This window comes from Tachypleus tridentatus, chromosome 7 (genome assembly GCF_004210375.1).
Source record: "Tachypleus tridentatus isolate NWPU-2018 chromosome 7, ASM421037v1, whole genome shotgun sequence".
In the NCBI taxonomy this organism is placed as follows: Eukaryota; Metazoa; Arthropoda; class Merostomata; order Xiphosura; family Limulidae; genus Tachypleus; species Tachypleus tridentatus.
This window is the reverse complement of record NC_134831.1, coordinates 140,153,690-140,171,495: the sequence shown is the minus strand read 5'-3', so window position 1 is coordinate 140,171,495 and position 17,806 is coordinate 140,153,690. Positions and strand designations below refer to the sequence as shown.

At 33.6% G+C, this 17,806-nt stretch overlaps 1 protein-coding gene across 2 annotated transcripts in view; it reads left to right on the top strand.

Moving 5' to 3' along the window:
- Nucleotides 1-17,806, top strand: part of vir (VIR_N domain-containing protein) — a 104,733-nt gene that overhangs the window by 72,140 nt on the left and 14,787 nt on the right. The window contains exons 29-34 of one of the 2 annotated variants that reach the window (XM_076514376.1): nucleotides 4,713-4,818; nucleotides 7,971-8,045; nucleotides 8,797-8,957; nucleotides 9,502-9,808; nucleotides 10,250-10,346; nucleotides 15,201-15,358. In XM_076514376.1, the coding sequence (XP_076370491.1) occupies nucleotides 4,713-4,818; nucleotides 7,971-8,045; nucleotides 8,797-8,957; nucleotides 9,502-9,808; nucleotides 10,250-10,346; nucleotides 15,201-15,358 (904 nt within the window). Of the gene's footprint in view, nucleotides 1-4,712; nucleotides 4,819-7,970; nucleotides 8,046-8,796; nucleotides 8,958-9,501; nucleotides 9,809-10,249; nucleotides 10,347-15,197; nucleotides 15,359-17,806 lie in introns of both variants that reach the window. The other variant, XM_076514375.1, reaches the window with a different exon arrangement.

Sequence of the window (17,806 nt, the reverse complement as noted above, 5' to 3'; positions counted from 1 at the left end):
ACCATTATTTGGGTGAATGGTTTTTTCTGACTCAGTGAGAGGGTGTCCTTAGTAAACTCCTCAGGAGTTAGTTGAAAGCCTCAGAGAGGAGATGGATGGTAGAGATATACTGTAAACAGTTGTGAGGGTAAGACAAAGGTGGGAAAATTGGGCATGAGTTAGACCTGCAGGATATTTAGAGACCAGCCCCCAAACTCGAACTAGATTCAACTAGCCATGCATATCAACTGCTCAAGTTGGCTGGTTAATAAAATTGGAGAAGTCCTTTATCCATCCTACCCAATATCTTATTCATTTAGGTCTTTTTTTTCAACAATCATCTCATGTGGGCTTTATAACTTTGATCAGTTTTTTCACATTCTGCTCATGAGGTTCTGTTGCTTTGGGGAATATGGTTTTCAGTGACATCACTGGTCCCCTTTGATCATGCACATATGCAATTGAGTAGGCTCTTCAAGATCAGTGGAATCTTGCATGGGATCCCTTGGCAGCTCCCATTACCCTTCCTCGAAGCTTGATGGATGTCTGCTTTGGTTGGTAGACAAGGTCCATATGTCAGTGGGTGTACTGCTTCCTCCTCCTTGTTTGAATTTACATCTGTTCATGGACACATTCCTGTAGGGCTAATGTACGTGGTTCTGTCACCAATAGGCTTCAAGTTGCAGGTCTTTCTACAAAATGCTCTTGCATATGAATGTCCTCAAGCTTCTTGAGATCCTTCTAACTATTAATTACTTCTTTCCTCTTGCCAGACATTGTCTGGTGAGATGATGATTCACTTCAACAGTTCTACACTAGTAGCACAAATAAATCACTGAGGGTCACCCAGTTAAGATCTCCCTGTTTTTAAACATTGTATCTCCTGTATTGGGCCCAACTGCACCACATTCATCTAATTGTCTATCACATTCCAAGTGCTTTCAATCTAGTAGTGTATTGTCTTTCCTGCCCCAACAAAATATATCTGAGTGGTCTTTAAATCACCTCATATTTTGATGTATTTATCACATGCATTTTTCACAACCTTCAGTTACAAATTACCCTATTTTGGTCCCTGGTACCTCAGACTCTGGATGTTGATGCTTTTAGCCAGGATTGGTTTCACAAATATCTCTATGTTTATCCTCCTATATGATTACTTCATAAAGTGATCTCTCTCATCCATGCTACTTCATATTGAGTCCTTCTAATTGCTCTTTGTTGGTCACCTCATCTGTGATTTCTATTATTATGACAAGTGCAACTTTACTTTCCAGTTCCCCTTCCCTTATCTTCCTCCTTTCTTCTTCAACCATAGTCATTAGCTACACATCCAGCCATTCATATCCATGATCTTCACACTTGGCCTTTTTGTTCTTGGCAAGGATATCAGGTTTCTCCCATTGAGTATTTTTCCTTTTGTTTTATCTTTGTCTTTCTTTAGTGGAGTTGTATCAGCATAAATAGAAGGTGTTCCACAGTTAGTTTATAACTTGGAGATTCCATGCTGAGTGACCTACAATGGCTTATGTGGTTGAGTTTCTCACATAGCTTCTCAACCAAGGGTCTTCAGGTTGCCTTATCCTATACATTTAGTTTTTCCCCATACTGTTCTGTTTCTGCTTCCCATGTCCTTACCATGTTAGTGCATTCCTTCAGGATTTGTAGTCCCTCTCAGATTCTCATCCTTTGGACTGGGATCTTAACGTGGTCCTCCAAATATATTTTTCCTCTTCGTCTGTGGACATCTAAGGTCTGATTTGTTTGCCATTGATGTTTCACATACTCTTTAGTGCCTACTTATCTCCTCCTTCCTTCCAAAGACTTCAACAACTAGGAATGGTAACTATTCCTTTTTGCCTATTTCCCTTCCATTTACTTTTCATCTCTGCCTTTGTGCTCATCTGTCCTGTGTCTAGCCAATTCCCTTCATAGTTATATTATCCACATGGTTTCCTTCTGTGGTACTTGTTCTTGACTCTTTTATACCATTGGAGTCATCTTCTGTTTATGATCTTATCTCTCCTGTTTTCAAAAACTGGATTTGACATTTGATTCAATTGCCTTATTCCTCTTTGTCTTCTTCCCACCAGAATCTGTTCATGATGTTTCCTCATCAGATTCAATACCTTATCTTTTCTTTTTCTCATCTTTGTTGACCATTGAAGAAAATTTTAAAGTTAGGTATATGGATTACACCCAATATTTTCATGCACCCATCTGACTGGGTTCCACATAAAGTTGGCTAAAACTGTTCAGTACAGAGTACTGGTAGTGTTCTGCAGGTGTAGATGATGTGATATCTTTTAATCTCCATTATACTATCAGAAAGGAGAGAGACATCAGCTTGCAGTTCACTCATCCTACTACTGTGTGCCTGTCAGCATCCCATGGCTTTGTCTAGGATTTAAAGTAGAACCAATCAACATAAGTCCTTACACATGTTTATGATTGTTTACATTCCTCTTTCAACCATACTTTTTCTGTGTTGTGGGTCACAGTGGGGATAAAGGAGATTGTTCTGGTTCTGTCCTTTTTGCTATCCATCATTGTATCTTATGTTGAAAATGCTAATGCTTTAAAAATGATTCTAGTCAGTTTCACTGATGGTTGAGTTGATGTTTATGATATAGACATTCTTTCAATACTGGATGTCAGATCTCTGGATATTGATAGATCAGTGACATCACATGTCATGCTCAGGAGTCATGGTGGTTATAGATTCCCTTTGGTCTCTTGAACTTCAGGTAAAGATGGTATGATCCTCATTCTACCCCTGTATGGATGTTGGTACCCAACAGCATGGACTTTAGACCTAGTTTACTTACTGGATAAGACTTGTTTTGCCATATCCACTCTATACTTTACCTAAGGGTGTATCCATTGTTTTACCCAATATTATACTTTGTGGAATTAAGTCACAGATATATTTACATTGTTAAGATCACTATCCTGCCACAGTTCTCTCCCACTTGAATGTGCTCCTCTCTTCTTCTATCACTATATCTACTATACGTTTGAAGGATGGGTGAAGAGTACACTTGGTTTCGAAGTGGCATGGTTCCTTTCATTAGATCCTTGGATCAAACTTTCTGATTTCTAGTGAGTTACTTGTGTTTTCCCTTGCACCAATCCTGCCTCCTATTCAACATTACAATATACATGAAGCAAGTACCATATTGATAGTTATCATTTTCTTATACTTCCTCCCCAATTTCTTCCAGTACTTAAGTCTCCTGCCAAACCTTGAAGTGATAATTCTGTATAGATGTATTGAGGGACTCATATGTATTATGAGAGTAATACAATGGTCCTATTGATGTAGAAATGGTGCATGATAATTACATAAGAAACACTTTGAAATAACTTTATTGCAGTAGGGGAGAATGGAAGGTTTGTGGCATACATGAAGAAAAAGTTTGCATATATAGGGCAGCAATGAAAGAGAATAGCTAATCTTGTGGGAAGAAGTAAATACTTGTTGGAAATAAATTTTCAGTATAGGAAAATTATAACTTCCATAGAGTTGATAAATATGTCAGTGTGAACTCTGCTATTTGACTAGTGTGCTAACATCACTATACACAATGAACCACCATCTTTGTACCTATCATGTGCCAATAAGCCCCTTAAAGATAAAGTATTCAGTCACACATTCATGTCAACGTATCAATTAAATCAAAGATGCAAGTACCAAGGAGAATTCCATAACTTCCTTGTCCTTTGAGCAACTCAAATGGACCCTCAGATGTCATTCATATGCAGTTGATGGTATTTTGGAGTCATGAAATGAAGAGGGAGCCAACATTGAAGAGAAAAAGCCTTCTGTAGTGAAGAATTTGGTGTAAAATAGTAGTCAGTAACTTGGGGCATTAAATGGAATACAATAAGTGGTGGAAAAGGGTCCTGTATTGTTACCTTAGATCATGAAAACTCTTCTATAAAAACGTTTAATGATTGATTAAGGACATTATAAGGAAAAGAAATAACTAAAGCATAGGACTTGTATCATGTATAGGAAGTGGAGAGAAACAAAATTTGTGCAAAAAATACAGACTGAAAATAGAGGGTTTGCAAAAAATCTTAGAATACGTAAATAAAGGTTACACAGGTAGATCTACACATACCAAATTAACTGAAAGTTGTTAAACTATATGTATTTGAAAATAAGGTTTCATTAATGCTTAGAAGGACTGTCATATGTAAATTAACACACAAAAGTATTTAACCACAGAATAAATAATGTAACATAAAGATACTTGGTAATGGATGAGACATTTCCAGAAGAGAATTTAAGGAAAAATCATAAATAAAAATATGTAAAAGTGATAGAAATATTAATAAATGATTTCCCTCTTTATACTTTAAACAATTTAAAATTCAATATACATTCTATTTTAACTAACTGAGAAAGATTCATTAAAGTTAAACATCTTAGTGGAAGATTTTACAAATATGTTTGTTCAGTTAAGTTAAATTAGATGAGATGAAACCTGGTTATTCAGAATAATAGTGCTAATATGTGCATTTGGATAAGAAACAATCCAAAACAAAATACATTTTATATATATATACATGAAAATAGTATAATTACAGTTTTAGGTCCGTGGATGTTTGCCTTCAGTTCACCCATCAACTCTGACATTTGTGGTATGTCCATACTGCTTCCATCATCTATACAAGATTGTTAGTAGTATTTTCAATGATTTTGTTGAAATGTTTGTTTTTAACAGTGTCAAGACTGCTGAGAAATATGGTGACGTATTAGATAAACTACTGACTTTGTTACATTTATCATCAGACAAAATACCCCATCTACACTCGCAAGAATGTATAGTGGTAAGACCAAAATATTTCTTTTCTTTTATTACAAATAGTTTGTATGCTAATGTCTACCATAGATAAAAAGGTAGCAGTACCTATTAGTAAATTTTAATAATGTAAACAAGAGAAAGATTTATGAATTTTAAAACGTTTTGAGAACTTAAAAAGGTTCCCTGAAAGCTAAAGTAATATGAGAGTTCCAAGCTATGAACTAAGTACTATTTTGTTAAAAGTGAAGCAGTTTATTTTTGTAGAAATATACAGGTTTCTTTGAACAACTTCAGAACTTATAAATTTTCTAGTTATGAATTTTCAATATTAATTGAGTTTAATGTAGTTATTATATAAGTAACTTATGTCATATTATTACATTTTCCATTAACTGTATTGTTGTCATATACACTTTTCTCTTTCTCTCTTTTCTTTAGGGCTCAGTATATATATATATATATATAGGAGAGATTATGCACCACTAACTGTGGCATAATAGCTCATAGAATTGTTCTGAGTTTTTCAAGTACTAAGTTTTAGCTCATAGCTTTATTATCTCTTGAATGATTTGAGATTTAATTACAGCTTTGGACTTGGGAAGTCAAATCCTTTTGATTGATGTAGTTGACCCATGCCCAAGGTCTCGGAGATCAATTTAGTCTAATCCTGCCTATAAGAATTTCAGTTTGAGGGTAGAGACCCTGATGAGTAATAAAACTAAATTGGGTAAACACATGCTCCACATTTGATATTGCTCTGGCATAAAAATATAACTAATAAAAATTTCAAGTGCTGTAGTTATTGAGGATGCTCTCTTGTTTTATTTTGCAAAAACTTTTATTTTTATAATAATACTTTTAATGTAACTTTAAACAACAAGGCCAAGAATGAAAAAGATAACACATAAAAGGCAACACTAGGATACAAACTACAGTGTGAAATGGTAAGGGTAAAATTTTCTATGGTAGAAGAGGTATCTGAAGAAGTAGGGCACACAGTTGTAGGGAAACACACACACATGCATATCTATATGTAGACACAAACTTTGAAACTTTTGGAATTACTCACATTGCAGTATGATGGATGAGAATATTTCAAGTCTGCATATGCATGAAGGTTGATAATATATGTTAACCTTTTCTCTACAGTGTCTTTGATATGTGTATAGAATTATAATACAGGTTAATAATTAGAAAATTACTTCTTCTATACACATATATTTATAAACTAAGATTTAGTAATATTCTAAATCAGAATCTTCTTTTCAAAGTTTTATTTTACTTTATTAAATATGTTAATTGCCACTTTTGTTTTTTTTCTTTTTATATAATTCAGTTTAGTTGTTTTCTGTGTGAAAAATGTTTTAAAATAAGCCTTTAATAAATACAATTTAAGAGGCAAGTTTATATTTCTTTTAAGATGGCAGTGGTTAGTTTATATGCATATAATAGTGTGCAACTGTTATGTAATTTACCAAATGATGCCACATTAACCCTTTCACAACAGGCTTAGCATAATACATACATTTGCACATGTTTGGGTATTTATACCATAACTATTGATGCAGTATGTGTATCTTCACAGAATTTGGTAGACTTTGGTAAAGAACAGAAGTTTTTTATACACAAAAAATCAGATATTTTAATGAAGTATTTTTACCAAAAATTTGTTTATGAAAATACTGAGTTTCTTTCGTTAATAGTCTGAGTATGAAGTGATTTCATATTATAATTGAAAAACTACTTCTTGTCTCAAAAATCTTGAATATTACTTGTGTAATATCTAAGTACATATCAAATGTATGTTTTCAGTAAGACTTTATATGTTGTTATTTTCTCTACCCTGGCTATGTAGGGTATATCAATTTGACCGACCTCATGAACATCATAAAAAATTAGGAAATAAATATAAAATTTTTTTTTTGTGCTAGAATTACTACAAATTATAACATAAAAGTACAAATGTTTAAATAGCTTAAGTCTCATAATATGATATATATTTTATGTTGTATTATACTGACCTACTAGTAATGCCTAACTAACAACACATAACTTGCATTGATGCAATGCATGTGTATTTATGCTACCATATCCAATAATATAAAACTGACCTTTAGTCTTTACAAAGTGATCCTGTCTTGGTTTTGTTTTAGTGGACTAGTATTTTGTAATATATAGTCACCTTGTAATTATTATACATTTTATATGGATGTAAATTATCACTATTTGGAAATAAGTTATTAAACTTTCTTTCTTAAAATGTGAAACAATAAATGAAGCAAACAATTATCTCTTCTAGCTTTGAACTTGGTTGCTAAGCCTTTTAAAATTTTGCACGTGGAGGATATGAAACACAATATGGTAATTGGAAATTACTATATTGTTACTATAGAATTCCACAATAATTTATCAAGCTTAATTATATGTCTTAGGTCTAAAAAAATATGAAACTTTGAGCACACTAGAGACATAACCTGTCTCTTTAAAATCTTGGTTTGAAAGAATGTGGTAGCATTTTAACAGATTAAAATGGCTGAGAAAATTACTAGAGAGACATTCTAAGCTGTTGATTGGTTATTCACTTATTTATTGAAGTAAGTGTATGTGAGGGACCATTTTCAAAATATGAAAATAGGTAAACAGAACTACTGTGTTTGATTCAGTTCATAGCTGTATCTCAGCAAAATATAAAAAGGTATGAGGTTCTTATTTTATAGTCTACCTTGCCTATATTGGTAATACGAGTTTCTAATTTGTACAAAACTATAGATTTAGTATTTTGACATCACAAACACCAAATTCAACAAACCACTTGATTCACAAACATCATTATTTAGGTGTTTTTTTAATATTTACTTTTAGATTAAGAAAGTAACTCCTATAATATTAAAGTTTGGATTATTACCTATAATTTAATAACTAACTTTATTGGCAGAACTTCATAAAGTAGTAGTTCAATAAAATATTGAATGCAAGTCAATTAACGTGATGGCATGGCTTTTGACTCTTGACCTGTCGCAAAAGGGTTAATGATGGCAAAATGTTGTGTAGTGGTGCATTGTTTTTAATACTGCTGAATACTCTTTTTCTATATACACATCTTTAAACTGAGTGAAACAAAAATTTGAAAGAGAAGTTTTTAGGATTTTTATAACAGTTATTTTGTTGTGTTTACAGTCTATTTTACAGTCACTGTGTGATCCTGACATTGGTTTCATTACTTTGGAGAATGGAGCTACAGTAACTGAAACTGTAAGTCTATGTCATGATGAGGTCCTTTATTCCACTCACTTTATATTTAATAGTGAATATAGCAAGTTAGTTAAGGTCTTCATTTGCTGATTGATGTTCAGATGGAAGAGATGAGTATAATGATAAGTTATATGTAAATACTATTCTGACCACTATTGTGTTTGACGTATGCAGATGGCCCAGAGAGCTCTAGATTGAGTGAAACATGTTGTTGGCAATGGATACGACGAACAGAGTGTGGTTGAAATACTGTTATTATATATTCTTCTGATCAAGAAGCCTTGAGATTAGGAATATAGTTTAAAAAATGTAATAGGCCCAAAATAACTGTCATATGACAAATACAAAAACTTGAACATATTTTTTATTTATTGAAGTTGAATAATCATTACTTTTTGCATATGCTGAATTATTTATGTGATGTATTTGTAAATCACAAACTTGCATTTATAATTGTATACCCTTATTGATTTATGCCAGTAGAAAAATTTAGTAGTACATTCATTGGTATTAAATGAGTATAATTTTTATGAATTTTAACATTTATCTAATTTTGATTTTTGTGATATAAACAGCTGGTTCAACCTTTGAACAATTCAATGATATTTTGTTAGATGTTAGTACTAAAAGCAACTATAAATATTGTTGCAAGGCTTTAAAAATATTTTCTTTCATAAATACCACTATACATATAGTTAATCACAGTTAATAAAGTTCTGTCACTACACATCTCAATATTGCTGTTTATCAGCTTACCAACTCGCTGCCACCCAGAGATCACCTAAGTCGGATCTGTAGTGCATTGATTCAACATATAGAAGGCCATCAACATCCATATGCTTCAGTACTTCCTTCCTTAAGAACCCTGGTAATGCTAGCTGAACATGATTTAGGGATGTATCATTTAAAAAGGTAATAAAAGCTGTAATTTAACTAATGTTTTTTTAGTGCTTATATGTAAATTGTGTTCTTATATTGGTGTTATAGAGTATCCCCTATATTGAAAATATCTTGTTACTTGATGTACTTTGTCAAATTGTTTAAATTGTCCTGAAGATGTATTTTTGACACATCCCTTTAATGAAATTTTGTACTTGTGTTCTTCAGTAATTTATTTCCTTTTAATTTTAATTAATTTCTGGCATAATCAAAAAACTTTTTTGGTTATATTTTAGCTATAATGATAATGATAGCTAACAACATTTTATCAGGACCTAGAAACTGATTATTATAACACCTGAAGTTTGAGAAAAACATGGCTACATTTTGAAATCTACTCAAGTACCAGAAGTGAAATTCTTGACTTTTTTTTGTTGGACTACTTGTATTGAATAATACTTATGATATATTTGATTACATAAGAACTTGATTTGTGTATTATTAATAACTTTTGTGTGTGTAGTAAGTAATACAAATATATCTTGTTTATTACTATAAATTTCGTTTTGCATTGCAGTGGTTTTGAACAGAATTCTAAAGCTCTTCACAGCCTTTTAGTACGCTTGGCAACAACCTTCAGTAAAGAAAGTTCTGATTGTTTCTCCACATTATCCACTGTTCTTGAACTACTGCGTTTGATGGTTCATGGTTTTGAGGAGTCACCTTATCAAGGTCAGTCAGCTCGAACACAACTTTTGCCCATTCAAGAGCTTGCTTGGCTGCTTGACTGGCAAGAAACAAATTTGCCAGAACCTTCTGATGATCACACTTTGATATCAAAAGAAAACATCCACCCATTATTGAAGTTGGAGAATCTTTTTGCTGTAAGTTTATGATCCACAGTAATTGTAGAAGCTGTTAATTTATTTCAAACACAAGATGATTTGTGTGAACTTGTTTGATGTGATTTGATATTATTTCATTTAAATGATCATAACAAATAAGTTACATGTGCAGGTTACCTAACATTCACTCTTAGGTATTGATTAATTGTCATATATTTGAGAAATGACTTTGTAAGTTGTAACAAACAAAAGTATGAAGTGGAAAAGATTCATTTCATTATCTTCATATGTTTACTAAATGTATAAATAAGTTTAGCATTCACATTTTTTTTCCAAAATGTATGTTTCATTGATTTTTGTACCTAATCATAACTTAACTATAAAAGGAACAGTATTAAAGCTAAATTTGTTAAACATTTTCACACACACTTATGTAAGAAAGAAAAGAAATGTGATGATATATGAGTTTTGTTTTTATAGGAGGTTCCAAGTGATGATGAGGCTGTAGAGAACTTGCTGGAAAACCTTTCAGGATTGATTCAGCTACTTAAAGGTGTTACTACAAAAGAAAAGATAGGTAGGACATTAAACTTAAAATACATGAACTTTTATTTATAATAAATAGTTTAACAAACAAACAGTAATAGGTTATCCATCAATATGTGGTCCAGATGTAAGACTACTGAAACTGTTTGTGGTTCTTTGACTGCTGCTTTTTTGTGGTGACAAAGATCATAATCCCTATGAGTATCAAATGTACCCTCACTGTGATTCACACCCCTTAATACTGAAGCTGCCTTAAGTAGGTGGAGGAAAAAGAAATACAGCACTTACATACTGTTCATAACATTTCTTACCCTGAGGCTCAGAAGTTAATGTCCTCAACCTCCATCTCCAAAATATGCTTTTGCTCTGTATTTCCACTGCTACAGTAGGAGTTCAGACAGATCTTTCCATGCCTCCAACAGAGTTGTTTTGAAACCATGTGAAGAGCCTTTTGCCCTCTGTTGATAAGCAAGTTAACAAGTTGATGTGTGTTCCTGTCTCTGTTTTCACCCATCCTTCTAGTGACTGTCTGGGTTCACTTTCTTCAACTCCAATTTTGGTGTCTGTTTGGGTCCATCTTCTTTGGCACGGAGATGCAGAACAATTATTTGTTCAAACTTCCTGTAACTGAAATCTACATATATAGATGGGTACCTGCCCACTCAAACCAGGATAGAATCCATGGAGGTCAGCAGACCTATTTTTAATGAATTAAAATGGCATGATTATAAACCAAATAGTCACCTCCACCTATGTAAAAATGGCCACTTTAATGTAGTGGAACTGTTGAGGTTTCCATTCTAGTATGGATGACATTAAGACTTTGACTGATTCCTGAAGCCTACTGATACAGCTACTTTTTGGCAGTTTTCTTTATTCCAAAATGATAGGTTCTGTGATTGGCAAGTACATAGAAGCATGATGCTAATGGTTGACCAGCATGTGTCCACCCTGTCTCTGCCACTTAAAATACACCCATGGAGGCCATAGTCATTCACGTTTCTTTGGATTATACCATTACTGTTTGTTCTCTCTGTGTATTTCCTGGAGAGACTTATGATCAGTCAGATCATGATGCTCTTTATGAACAGTTTCCATCTCCCTTTTTTTAATCTTGGGGGACCTCAGTGGATGCAATCCCCTTTGTCATGGTCCTGATCTTGGTAGTTGGGGTTATTCTGTGTTGTGTATGCTCTAAGATCACAACCTTTCTCTCTTCAATACTGGTTCCTGTACTTATTTGTATTCATATAATCAGTCTTTTACTGCCATTGATCTATCTATCTGCTCCCATTCACTTTTCTCACACTTTTCTTGGAGGGTTGACAAGTGACCACATTTTCCTACTGTTTTGAGGGAGATTGGCCATAGTCAGTGTCACCTGACCCATGTGTCGGGGTGGAAGTTGGACCAAGCCAACTAGCCCTCTTTCACCTCTCACTCAGAACTTGATCCTGCTGTCATCTGTTTGCCATCTATAGAAAACTGCATGATAGCAGTGTCTAGCAGTATTGTCCAAACACCTGCTCAGTCTATTCCTAAGACCTCAACATGTTTTCCACTATACCCTTGTCAATTATGGAGTCCTGCCTGCCAAAAAACATGGAAATCTCAGAAACGGCCCTGGGATACCTTTTGATGGCATACCTTTCTTTCTAGCTGCATCGTTTATCAGGAGGCCTGTGCCCACAATCAGTAAGTCAGGCATCAAAGTGAAAAGAAATCTTGAATAAAGTTCACAAATAGCATTTATTTTATCACCAGTTCCAAAATCATATGGAACAAGATTCAGAAGGCCAATGGCAGGTATGCTTCCCATCCCATTTCAATTTTGCTCTCCAATGGCCAGGAAGTTGTTGATATACATAATATTGCTGATGCCCTCGGTCAGAACTTTTTTTATGCATCCAGCATTTACTTCTGTTACTTCCACAGCCTTCTCGGCCATCAAGTCTTGGGCAGAGCAATTGTCTCTATGACTAAAATTACCCCTTTACACTGGTGGAACTCAAACATTCTCTTCATTAGTCTGGCAGTATGTCAGTCGGACTTGATGATGTTTACTATGAGACACAGGATCATATCTCTACTGCCTTTTTTACTATTCTCTGGTTGTTTCTTACTTGATCTGGCAGAAGAATGTTTTTCTCATACTTGATGCCAGGTTATTGTCCCTCCTTTATCTAAGCCTGGAAAGGATTCCAAAATTCCCTCTAATTATTATCTAATTGCTTTGACTAGCTGCCTCTGTAAGGTCTAAGGAAGGATGGTTAATACTTGTCTTGTTTGGTTCCTTGAATCAAACAACATTCTCTTGCCCACCCAGTGCAGTTTCTGTTGACAGCGCTCCACTGTGGAAATGTTGATCAGGGAAGCCTTCCTCAAGAAGGAACATCTTGTTTCTGTATTCTTTGATCTTGAGAAAGCTTACAACACTATGTGGAGCAATGACATTTTGCAGGACCTCCACTCATATGGGTTGTGTGGCCATTTAACCATTTTTATTCATGCAGATTTTATACTTTCCCTTTCTTTTTCACAGGAACTTGAAGTCCCTCAGGGCTGTGTCTTGAGTGTCACACTTTTCAGTATCAAGCTATCATTACAGAATTTCTTCCTACTTTTGTAAATGGGCTCTATGTCGATGACTTCCACATCTTGTGTGGGTCGTCAAACATAGGTTTAATTAGTAGCAGCTTCAGACTACCCTCAATTACTTCTTGAAGAGGACCACAGTGTTTTTACCACCATCAAGGTATACACTCCAACCCTGAGCTTTGTCTTGGTGATATCGTTCTTCTTGTGGTCCCTTTGGCAAAATTCTTGGGGCTTATTGTAAGCTTACTTTTATTCCTCACATCAAGTAGTCATGTGTCAAGTATATTATGAGGGCACTAAACTTCCTCAGTGTTCTATCTTCCATCTCTCTTGGAGGAAATTGATGTTCTATGCTCATGATCTATCATGCCCCCGTTTGATCCATGCTGGACTATGGATCTCAGGTCCATGGTTCTGTCAAGACCTCGGCCTTAAATATGCTGGACTCCATTCACCATCTGAAGTTTTGGCTTTGCACAGAGGTTCTCCACACTTCTCCAGTCCAGAGTTTCTACAATGAGTATCATGAACCTCCTCTTAACCTCTACTAGTTGCAACTTTCTTTGCAGTATGCTTCTAAACGTCAATACTTACAACAGCCTCACACATGGTGTTGTGTCTTCCTTCCTCAGTGAGCTGTGCTCTTTCAGAATAGATAGTCTACCAGTTTTTTGGTCTTCATATCCAGGTGAAGCTAGTTGAATTGGGTCTGTCTTTGGATGATGTTGCTGTCTCCACTGATCAGCCTATCCCTCCATATCTTATTACCATCCCCACCTGTGACCAGTTTTCTGAGGAAGGCAAATTGTCCAAATTGGAAGTACCAGCTTTTGTTTGTCAAACACTGTACAAATAGTTTTTTTCTATTCCCATTTATATGGATGGTTCAAAATCAGGTGATTCTGGGGGCTTTTCCATGGTTTTTTATGACTCATTGGTTTCTCACAGGGTCCCTTCTACAGTTTCTATGTTTACTGTTAAGTTGTGCACCATTTCTCTTGCTCTGAATCATGTAGAAGCTCTGCAATACACAAATTATACTATTTATATCAACTCCATTAGCTCTCCACTGACCTGGGAATTGCTTCATGTTAGTTCACACCCTGTTCTCATCAATATTTAAAAATGACTAGCCCATTTTTTTTCATCTTCTATTTCTGCCCAGTTTTTTTTGGAGACCAGGTCATGTCAGTATTCATGATATAGAGCTCATTAACACCACAGCAACGTCTGTCTGCTATGGTGCTGGCCTGTCCCATCTATATTCAGGGCTTAGCTTCATGCCAGTTTTCAGTCGACTTGGAGTAAGCAACATGATAAATTTTTCCAGGGCAAACCTTTTGTTACTCTTTGGCCATATTGTTTAAGAACAAGAAGGAGGAAGTTGTCCTGGCTAGCTTATGCATTGGTCACAGATTTTTAACCCATCATTTATTTTTATCTGGGACTAATCCACCAGTGTGTAACCTTTGTGACATTAAAGTCACAATAACCAACATTTTACTGTTATGCCATCATTACGTTGAAGAACGGCACCATTTTAGACTTGTCTTTTCCATGGGTCTACCATTGGCAATGCTGATACTGTCCAACTTACTTTTTTATGGGCCATTGGCCTTTTCAAGTTTTTAACTTGATTTAATTTTATCTTTTACAATATTTTACTTTTGTATTTTTACACTTTGTTTGGTGCAGGTAACATCATTGCTTTGTACCATAAATCACCAATCAAACAACTAATAGATTTATGTATTATGAAATAGTGTATTTGTTTCTTTGTAAAACACTAAGAAGCTAAAATATAGTTATTCATTAATGTTAAAAATGAAACTATGGTGTCAATCAATGAAGGAAGTTTCAAGTTGATGGTTTTATGAATACAAATATATATTTCTTTAGATTTGGTTTCATTTATGTTCTCTCTGTGCAGAGAGAACTGTGAAATTAAAATACAATTCTAGTGATGACATACATATAGTTTTGTTTTGTGTTTAGAATAGTTATATATTAAGTAATTCATTTTTAATTTGTACATTATGTAACTCACATTGCAACGTATGACAGTTGTGTTAATCCTCTACTGGATCATTACAATTTACAGTGTGCTGTGAGTAAGTGGATTAAAAGGCACCTTTTATCAAATGACTTTTTCTGTAAATTAGGCTTTATTACTAGGTACTTAAAATTTATTGGAGTTGTTGGAATTCATTTAGCAGTTTGAGTTCTTTCATCTTACATATTTGTGAGATAAGGTAATCTCTGCTTTGTTTCTCCTTTTTCTCAGCAGAAATGGTTGAGCCATTGCTTTCCACACCTGACAGTTTGTCAGCACAGTTTGCTGAAAGACCTGTATATCAAGTAGGAGATATTGAGGAAGAGAGATTGACCCCTGCTTATTGGTTGTCAGTCCCTGGTATTGAAGACACAGACCAAGAAACAGAACAAGTAGGGTTTGAGACACAAATATAAACTTAATATGATATTGTGTAAAAGTAATCCACCAAATTCATAAGATCTATACTTAAGCTGAAACTTTAAAATGCATTTTGAGATTATATGTGTTATTTACCATTATGTCTTCTATTCTTTCATTTGGTTTTAGTGTCCTATAGTTTTAAGATCTTATTTTGAATTAATATATACACAGTAATTTTAATAACATTCTAAAATACTTAACAGTATACAATTGGTTTGTAAGGCTGTTCATATGTATTTCATTTTCGAGATTATTCTGGTGGACTTTATTTTACAAAGTTGTTTTTTTCCCACTGATTTCTATGAGACTGTTATAGCTTAATTCTGTTTACTTTTCTAGTGTTTTTGGTTCTGTGAGAAAGTTTGATAATGTAATGTATATAATTTTGTGAGTATGTTTTAGTTTGCTTAGTTTTGAGATTATTCCAGTGTACTTGCTTTATTTTCTTGACTTTGTTATATAAGTATGTGTAATGACTAAAAGAGTTGTATTTTTCACCATTCCATAACTGGTATAGATAATATAGCAGATAGATTTATGTAATATTGTTTTAAAATTTCTATGCAGTCTGTGCACATATTTACAACATTCTTATTACCCATACATCTTAATATTATAAACATGTACTAATTCACTTTAATTAGATGAGGATCATATACTAAAACCATCCTTATTAAATCTCAAGCTAGCATGTATGTGTTTTCATGTGGAATATTTGAAAGGTGACCTATTTAAACAAGCATACGAAAACTTGTTACAGGTTGTTCAACTTGTGATTGCTTATAAAATATTGGCTGTAGTATTTTGTCTGTAGACATGTTTCACTAGGATATTTAAGTCAGGTATTTCCATAACTGTTGATAGCAAATCTCTTGCTGTTAAATTTTTGGGCTTGCATGATTTTGCCTTGACCCCAGAAGCCAAATGACACAAAAGAAGAAGCTTGGACAGTCTAACAAAGCATTGTGTTTGTGTGAAATTAACAAAAATTGCATTTCAAAAATTAAACGTATATTTGCTTGTTTTCCTTTACAGTCTTTATTCAATAGATTTTTGCTTAGCATTTCTGAGATAACATTTTGTGGAAACTAGTAGGATTTCTGCATGGGAATATCACATGAGTTTTAATGTATTTAGTTTTTGAAGACCACTCTAGTGTAAATATTCTTGTAGTATTGTTCTGCTGTTTGTAATTCTGTTAATCTCATGTACACAGTTGGCATGTTTTTTCTAATGTACTTAATTTTATGAAATTGTTATAATGAGCTTGTGTTTTTGAGATTGTTCAAGTTTGCAAAGTTTTTATAAAGTGAATTAGATCTAGTTAGAACACTTTTGTCAGAGCTATATGGTTAGTGGTATTTGCTAGTTTATTATAATTGATCAGCACAGTGTTCTTCAAACCATGCTTCCTATAAATAAACTGAAAGAAATTAGTGGCAGGTGATATTGCTTTAGTTTACATAGTGTTATAAGTTTGTTCAACATTTGTAGTTTAGTGACCTCCTAGAATTAGTTTGTGAGTATGTATAATTTCTGAAATAGTCATGAATTTCACCCTTACATTATATTGTTTTTACAAAGATATCTTTAGATTTTGTCTTCATCTTTTTTTAACCTTTTGACGTTTTTGGGTAGAATATTTTGTTAAATTTTGGCAGTGCATTCTTATAAAAATGTTTGAAATACTTATATTAAATCTGAAATTACCAAACCAAATTGTTTTTATATTTTCCATTGGTGAGGCACACACTGAACTGTAGTTAGCAATTGAATAACAACAACAACAAAAAGAATTGGTTTTGGGTACTGCCCCACAATTACCTTCCCTCAATTTGCAGCTCAACAACAACAACAACAAAAAAAGGGTGGTTGGCATGTGATACCAAGTGGTTGTCTTTCCTCTAGTTAGCAATTCAAAATAAACCATAAATTAAAATTTTCTGTAATAAAGACAGGGTAATAAGTACGATTTCAACATTATTCTTGCTTGAATGGCAGGAATTGTGAAAAGTAGTAACAATTAGAAACAGTGGTTGATGTTATTGCTTCTCATAAATAATCAGAAATTGCCCATTTGTACTTGTTTTTGTGGATATTTTCAGTGTCTGAAGCCAAAGATTACATAGACATGTAAAAAAACTTTAAAATTTATATGTTTTGAAAATATAAAAAAATTATTAAGATTTCTGTTAGTGAAAAGAAATTGAGTGGTCAGTGTTTTCACGAAATACCTAATTTTTCTTTATCTCTTAAAATAGTCTTAATCATGTATTTATATATCCAGAGTTTATCATGCTGTAGATGAAAATTTTGTTATTATTTTTAACTTTTTGATATTTGTTGGATAGATTGTTGTGTTAAATTCTGACAGTGCAGTCTATTTAATATATGTTAATACTGAAATTACTGAACTA